The sequence below is a fragment of the Ursus maritimus genome, unplaced genomic scaffold, assembly GCF_017311325.1.
Source record: "Ursus maritimus isolate PB19 unplaced genomic scaffold, ASM1731132v1 scaffold_29, whole genome shotgun sequence".
In the NCBI taxonomy this organism is placed as follows: Eukaryota; Metazoa; Chordata; class Mammalia; order Carnivora; family Ursidae; genus Ursus; species Ursus maritimus.
In genome coordinates this window covers 30594848-30602432 of record NW_024425452.1, presented here as the reverse complement: position 1 = coordinate 30602432, position 7585 = coordinate 30594848, and the positions used below count along the sequence as shown (strand labels likewise).

The window sequence follows — 7585 nt, the reverse complement described above, 5'->3', positions numbered from 1 at the left end:
GAGGTCCATTGGCATGGAAAATGGTTCTCCATCCCTTCACTTTCAGTCTGGATGTATCTTTAGGTTCAAGATGAGTCTCTTGTAGACAGCAAATGGATGGGTCATGTCTTTTTATCCAATCTGCAACCCTGTGGCGTTTATGGGAGCATTTAGGCCATTCACATTGAGAGTGATTATTGAGAGAGATGATTTTAATGATGTCATGTTGCTTGTGAAGTCTTTGTTTCTATAGAATGTAAATTTCTGTTCTGTATCACTCTTGGGCCTTTTTACTTTTATAGAACCCCCCTTAATATCTCATGTAGGGCTGGTTTGGTGGTTACAAATTTGGTCAGTTTCTGCTGATCCTGGAAGGTCCTTGTCTCTCCATCAATTCTGAATGACAGCCTTGCTGGATAAAGGATCCTTGACTGCATTTTCTTCTCAGATAGAGCTTTGAAAATACCATGCCAACCCTTCCTAGCCTGCCAGGTCTCTGTAGACAGGTCTGACGTTATTCTGATATTTTTACCTCTGTAGGTAAAGATTTTTGTCCCCTTTGCCGCTCTCAATATTGTATCCTTGGATCTAATATTAGCGAAATGCACTATGACGTGACTTGGTGTAGGTTTGCCGTGATTGACCTTGGGAGGGGTTCTCTCTGCCTCTTGGACACGAATGCTTGTTTCCTTTGCCAGATTAGGGAAGTTCTCAGCTACAATTTGTTCAAATATCTCTTCTAGACCTCTCTTTCTCCATCCCCTCAGGGATGCCGATGATTCTGACATTGGAACGTTTCACTGAGTCAGTAATCTCCCTTATTCTACATTCTTGAGATTCGATTTTTTTTTTTGAGCCAAGTTTCTGTTTTAACTTTCTCTTCTTCCATCCCATCCTCTAATTCACTAATTCGTTTTTCTGCCTCATTTACCCTGGCCGTCAGAGCATCTAGTTTAGACTGCAGTTGATTCATAGTATTTTTAATTTCTGCCAGATTTGCTCTCATTTCTGCCCTTAGAGATTCTATATTCTTGTTAATATTTTCATTAATATTTTTTTCAAGCCTACAACATCTTGACCATTGTTACTCTGAACTCCATTTCTGAGAATTTGGTTATATCCATATCCATAATTTCTGTGGCAGAGGCCACAGTCTCTGTCTCCTTTCTTTGCTGAGGGTCTCTCCTCCTCCTCATTCCGATGAGGAGAGGTTGCGGGGTTGCCCAGAGCCCAAATTATTGACCACGACCCAGACAGTGTGCACTTGTTTTATAGGGACCTTAGGGATGTGGGCTTCTTGATTTTTCAGCCTGCCTTCTGGGGGAGGGGCCTGCTGCTCCGATACTCAGGCAACCCTGTTTGGGTAGAGTCTCCGCGTCCCCTGCGTGAGGGGATGGGGATGGGCACACTGTGAGCCGGTATTTCCAGGCTTTTGTTCTCTGGCAGCTTTCCCTGGCGGTTTGCTGTGACTCTTCTGAGAGTCAGAGCAGCAGTGGCCGTATCCTAGCCTCTGTGTCAGAACGGATAGATCGCAGTCTGCTCTCTACTGAGCTCTCTTGGCCACTTTAACTCTGTTTCTGTCGGTGCTGCCAAAAACCCCACAGGGTCCGGGGTTGTGTGCACCACAGTCGCTCTCCCAGCCCTCACTTCCAGGGCCCGCACGTCTCTGTCGTTTGTGCTTCTAACACCACCAGCCGCCCCGGTTCTACGCATGCTCCCGAGCTCCCTGTTTCAGTGTGGTGCGCGCTCCAGAGCACCTGCTCCCAAGCTCTTGGTTTCAGTCTAGTTCGAGTGCTCAATCGGGAACTCCGGTTTTCAGTCCGGTCGAACGCGCGTTCCTGGGCTCACGATCTCAGTCTGCTTTCTCGAGGGTGCCGGTCCGCGAGTCCGGCCTGCTCCCCAGTACAGGTGGCTACTGCTTCCAGGTGCCTGATTGCGGTGGTTCCCTCCCCCTTGCATTCATCCTTGATATCTGTGCACGGATTCACGGCTCCCCGCTTTGTACCTCAATACTCAGCGCTGGAGATGTTCATTTGTAGGGATCCAGATGTATCTTCCTGCATCTCAGGCTGATTTTGTGGGTGTTCAGGATGGTCTGGTAGATATCCAGCTCGACTCAGGGGACCGGCTGAAAAAGGGGTCCCCTACTCCTCTGCCATCGTTTCCTCTCTCTCATCTTTCATAGTCTTAAATTGCTAATTCAAGAAATACCATAAGAATGAAAGTATAAGCCACTAAACTAGCTATCCCAGGGAGAAGTACTTGAATAAGGGAGCAGTGGATGTGTCCTCTTTTTTTTTTTCTTTTTTTAAATAAACTATATGCATATATTTGTGGCAGGGGTGGGGAAGAATGAGTGCTAGTGCATATGAGATGAATGGCAGGTAATGTTTTGTGGGGTCTGTCTTTTGCAGTGAAAAGTTAGGTGGCAACTCCGATTAGGATGGAACTGGTCATAGGGAGCTATTTCTGCTATATGCATATAAACAAATAATCCTTATTTATACCATATGATCAGCTTTTAATTATATTGTAATTAAAACTAAGTCTTTGACAAGGACTATCAATCAATTTACTGAGCATCTTGTATGTTTGAATTGTAAATGTTGATTTTTACTGAGTGCTTATTGTGTCATAGTTATTGAATTATCCTATTTAACTGTCAGAACAATTCTCTAAGGAAGTTACTATTATTATTCTCTTTAAAAATGAGATCATTGAGATTCAGTGAGCCAAACATCATTATGTATCATTTTTAAAAATTAAAATTCAACAATATTAAAAATTATACTTCAGTCACATTTGCCACATTTCAGGGGCTCAGTAGCCATATGTGGCCAGCTACCATACCAGATAGCACAGATTATAAAACATTTCCATTCTTGCTGAAAGTTTTTTTGGACATTAAGTGTTTTTTCATTAAGTGTTTAGTTTGTCCTTTTACTTTTTAAAAATATGAAACATTATATATACAAATTTGTAATCTTTTTTGATAAATGGTAATATACATGCTTTGTCCATATTCCTTTTAATATATTGTGGAGATCACTCCAGACTGCAGAAAATACACAGAGGTAGTGCTCATTCCTTTAGTAGCTTTATAGTATGTTGCCAGTTCCTTTTTGATGGTCCTTCTGATTGTTTTAGTCCTCCAGCACTGTAATACTGCTGCAGTGAACAGTAGTAGTGTTGCCTGGTACGTACGTCTTTTGCTGTATAGTACTAGAACGACTATACTTGAATTACTAATTTTGTCAATGGGATTTTGTTTTTTTCTGAATATTAAAAATAATTATTCCAATTAAAAAGGTAATCCAATTTTATTTTATTAGAAAATAAAAATACATAGAGAAGAAAATCATCTAAAATTCATGTTGCACAGACACTATTTTGTTGTATATGTATCTCGTGGTTTATAAAATTTTTTCAGTTTCTGAGGGAAGAATATTCAGTATTTTCAGTATTTTTTTCAATGAATATGTATAGCTGAGATCATATTGTATTCACTAGCTTGAAGTTCCTCTTTACTGTAGTTCTATAAACATTTCCTCTGGTAACACAAACCTTTTATAAGTGTTTCTAACAACAGCATGATGTTATGCTGTATTGATTTTTACAATATTCTTAATTATTCTGCAATTGTTAGACATTTACATTGCCTCTGTTTTTAAAAAAAAATTGTACTGTAGGGGCACCTGGGTGGCACAGTTGGTTACCTGCACTCTCTCTCTCTTTCTCAAATAAATCTTTTAAAAAAAATTGTACTGTATAAACATTGGTACATAACTTTCCCCCCATTTTTAGGATTATTTTCTTATTATTTAGGAATGGAATTATTGGATCAAAGGTTAAAGTGCAATTAAAGTTTTAATACATCTTGCCAACATTTTTTCCGAAAATCCTGTGGATCTTTTCTTGATAGGCATTCTAGCAGCATTGAGTGTTGTTTTGAAAAAATCTTTGATAATTGGTAAGTTTAAAAATTGTGTCTGAAGGGGCACCTGTGTGGCTCCGTCAGTTAAGCGTCTGCTGCCTTTGGCTCGGGTCATAATCCCAGGGTTCTGGGATCAAGCCCCACGTCGGGCTCCCTGCTCAGCAGGAAGCCTGCTTCTCCTTCTCCCTCTCCCTCTGCCTGCTGCTCCCCCTGCTTGTGCTCTCTCTCTCTTTCTGCCAAATTAAAAAAAAAGTGGTATCTGAAGTTGAATATTTTTATGTGCCTATCATTTGTATTGTCATCTGTGGGTCTTAACATGTATTTGCCCATTTAACTTTTGATCTCATATTTTTCTTATGAGGTGGTATGAGTTATATATGTTAAGGATGGTAACCATTTTTGTGTCATATTGCAGATGTTTTTCATCAGGTGTTTTAATTTGATTAATTTTTTACATACTTTAGTTTTACACTTTGATGTAGTTAGGTTTCTGTTGTTGTTCCTATTAGCAGGCTGGCCTTAACCACCCCCTGCCTCCCCAGAAAAGAAAAAAATGGTGATTTGATCATTATACATCTGTCAAAAATCAGCATTTGTCTTTATTATAAATCTTAAGATTCAGGGGAATCAAAGTCAGTTAATTTTTATTGAAAAACAGTTATATGTCAGGCATTTTACATGTTCTCTGTCCAAGCTACACATTCTTTTTCCCACATACGATAAACAACAGTGTGTGAAAATATAGGTAAATTGAATTACAGCTTCTTTTAAAAATTATAAGCAGTGTATTATTTGCTTTTAGTATCTTTCATTGTAATTAACCGTAAAACCTATTTAACAAAATATAATGAGTTTCCTTTCCCCTTCCTTAATTGTAGGGGCAAAAAGTGTATCTTCTCATTGCTAATGTGCTAATCTCTACTACAGATACCTAGAGAAAACAAAGTGCAGACGTGAATATTATCACCAGGATCTGAAGATTCTAAACATTGCTCTTCAGGCTTGTCATGGAGTTTTCTGGAGAAAGGAATCTGTGAAATTATGTGAATAGAGACTATTTTCAAAACCATGGGGGAAAGAGAAAGAAGTCCAGATAATGATCAAGAAAGTAAGGCAGGCAAACACCATTACTCTTATCGCTCATCTGATTTGGGAAGTACGCCACAGTCTTCTGGCCGGTCATCGCTGGTCAATTCTTCTTCGCCTACGAGTATTAAGGGAAACAATCCTAAAAGACAAATTTCAGATAGCCAAGTGCATCATCAAGGTAAGCATTCTCTAAGAGTCCAGGGGACCTAGAAGACTCATTTTGAGTGTTTAGGAAAGTTGTACGAATGAAACTTCTATTACTGTGTATATATTGATATGTGCATGGAAATGGGCTGATCGACGTTTTGAATAAGATGTATTTTTGTATATGTAGTTATATATATTTAGTTGTTGTATATATAGTGTTATATATAGTTGTTGCCTATGGTGCTGTGTATTATCCTTTGTTATAATCAAAATCATACTATATACAGAAGAAGGAACCATTAATAAGCCTTCTCATTTTGTTCTCTTCTTCCTAAATAAGTGTTTGTCTTGGTGTTTCTGAGGTACTGTAAAGGCAAAAAAAAAAAAAATCACAAAATCTTTATACCTTTTTAAATCTTAACCTCTAAAAAGCAGCAAAAGACATTGCTATAAATTAGTTAAGGGGCATTTTTATGGAGAGAGTAAAATTACTTCCTCTAGGTTACACCGTGCTTACTGCAAAAGTTCAAATTAAATCTAGAAATGGAATTTGGGACTTGGGACTTCCACTGTTTTCTATAAAACTGTGTTATAGTGGAAACAAGATTAATCATTAGAAATAATTTATCTTATTAAAATGTTCCTAGTTTGAAACTACATATTAATATATATTTGACAAGGCAGTGTTCTAGAAATCTCTTCATCTTAATAAATTTCTGGTCAAAAGATGCCAGATGTACTTTAGTAACAAAATATCTAAGGACAACCATAGAAAAATACACCATAGAAAATTAGGCTAAGGTAAATGAGGTAGTTATAGTATACATTAATGAATGCAGCACAATTATAACAGCACTAGCTTAGAATGATTATAGAGTTTGGATTGCAAGGCAGAGAGGGGTCAAATTGGAAGCCGAAAAGGAAAACAGGGGTCAGGTCATGAGACACCTTGAAACCTATAATAATATATTGGCTCTCCTTTTCCGTGGGGAAATAGTTAGCTACTGAACAGATTTAAGCCAGGGTATAATTAAATTTGCCTTTATAAATTTTTACTTTGAAAAGTAATATTTGCTTTTAAAAATTGTGGAAAGAATATGTTACTTTTGAAAGCAACCCTCTTGTGGACCTCTGATCTAACTTGCCAGGAATGTCCATTCTTATAACAATTGGGTGCTTTTTCTTTTTCTTTTGCTTGTACAGTGCTGTAGGTTTTTGGTCTTTTCCTCTAAATCTGTCTCAGTGTGAGCCTCTTGTTTTGATTTTGTGGTATTAAACTTTTGCTGTCTAATTAAGAACAAATGGACTGTAGGGTTGAACCTTAGAAAATGCCTATTTATTCCTAAGAAATAACTTACATATTTGGGGAATTATTGGTGCTATTGGTAGGAATACTTTAATTTTTCACCACTTCCCCAGAAGCAATTTAGGAGGCCACCTAATTAAGGAGTCAGAAATTCTTAAACCTTACCTTATTTAAGAAGATAATTGAGAAAAAGCTTTGAAAAACCATTCCAACATCACCCAGAAAATTTCAGTTATTATCTTCAGTCTGACTTGTACTATTTTCTGCTTTGTATTGTCTTCTGAATTAAAATCTGTGGTAATTTGTCTACCTTAGATCAATCAACAGGACCACACCTATTACAGTTAAACACCTTAGTGTTAAACACTGAATTAGTTTCTTTTTAAGCTGGCAACCACGAGTGTACGGTAAACTAAGGACAGAGCAAATGTGATTAAAACAGTATCTTAAACACTTGAATTTGTGGATTTGCATGTTTGATAGCATATTCTTCCTTTCTCTTTTTAATTTTCAGCATATCTAATTATTTTTAAAAATAAAATTGTTGCTTTATCAAAAGTTATGTGCATAATGATAAAATGTGATAGTTTAAGTTATACATGTTTATATATTACCTGTTATATATTTATTATATTTCATGTTTTATCAATAGTATAAACATCTTAAGTCTTTTATAGATGCATAATACATCTTTACATGTTTTTTAAAGGGGTCATATTTTATTTTTATCACCTGAAGGAAGAAAAAAAGCAACATTTTCTCACCCTCTTTTCATAGTGACTTAACAGGGGTAGAAGAAGAGTGATAACACATGACAGTCATCTTTTCTCTTATTAGCACCGTATTTCATCTTGATGGTTTTAAAAATGAAAATAAAGTAAGCTAGGAGATATTTTTGAGTTCAGGTTAAATGTACTTCGTATGATCAGTTTTTAGTCATGCTAACAGAACATGCTAAAACTAAATGTTAAGATTATTAGGATGTGAAAAAGTTGGTTTTGGAAGCCCTTCCTGTCTGACTGAACATTTGAAGTAAGGTATTAGTGGAAAATTCTATCCTGATTCTTATATAGGTCTTAACTTTTCAAATAAAATAAGTTTCTATTTGTATGAAATCTTGTTTGCTGAGA

General features: G+C 36.8%; 1 protein-coding gene across 1 annotated transcript in view; it reads left to right on the top strand.

Annotated features, from left to right (window-relative positions):
• The first annotated feature begins 4400 nt into the window (after positions 1–4400).
• Positions 4401–7585, top strand: part of LCA5 (lebercilin LCA5) — a 47481-nt gene continuing 44296 nt past the window's right edge. The window contains exon 1 of the mRNA XM_008684853.2: positions 4401–5180. Coding sequence (XP_008683075.1) covers positions 4982–5180 — 199 coding nt within the window. The 5' untranslated portion in view covers positions 4401–4981. The remainder of the gene's footprint in view (positions 5181–7585) is intronic.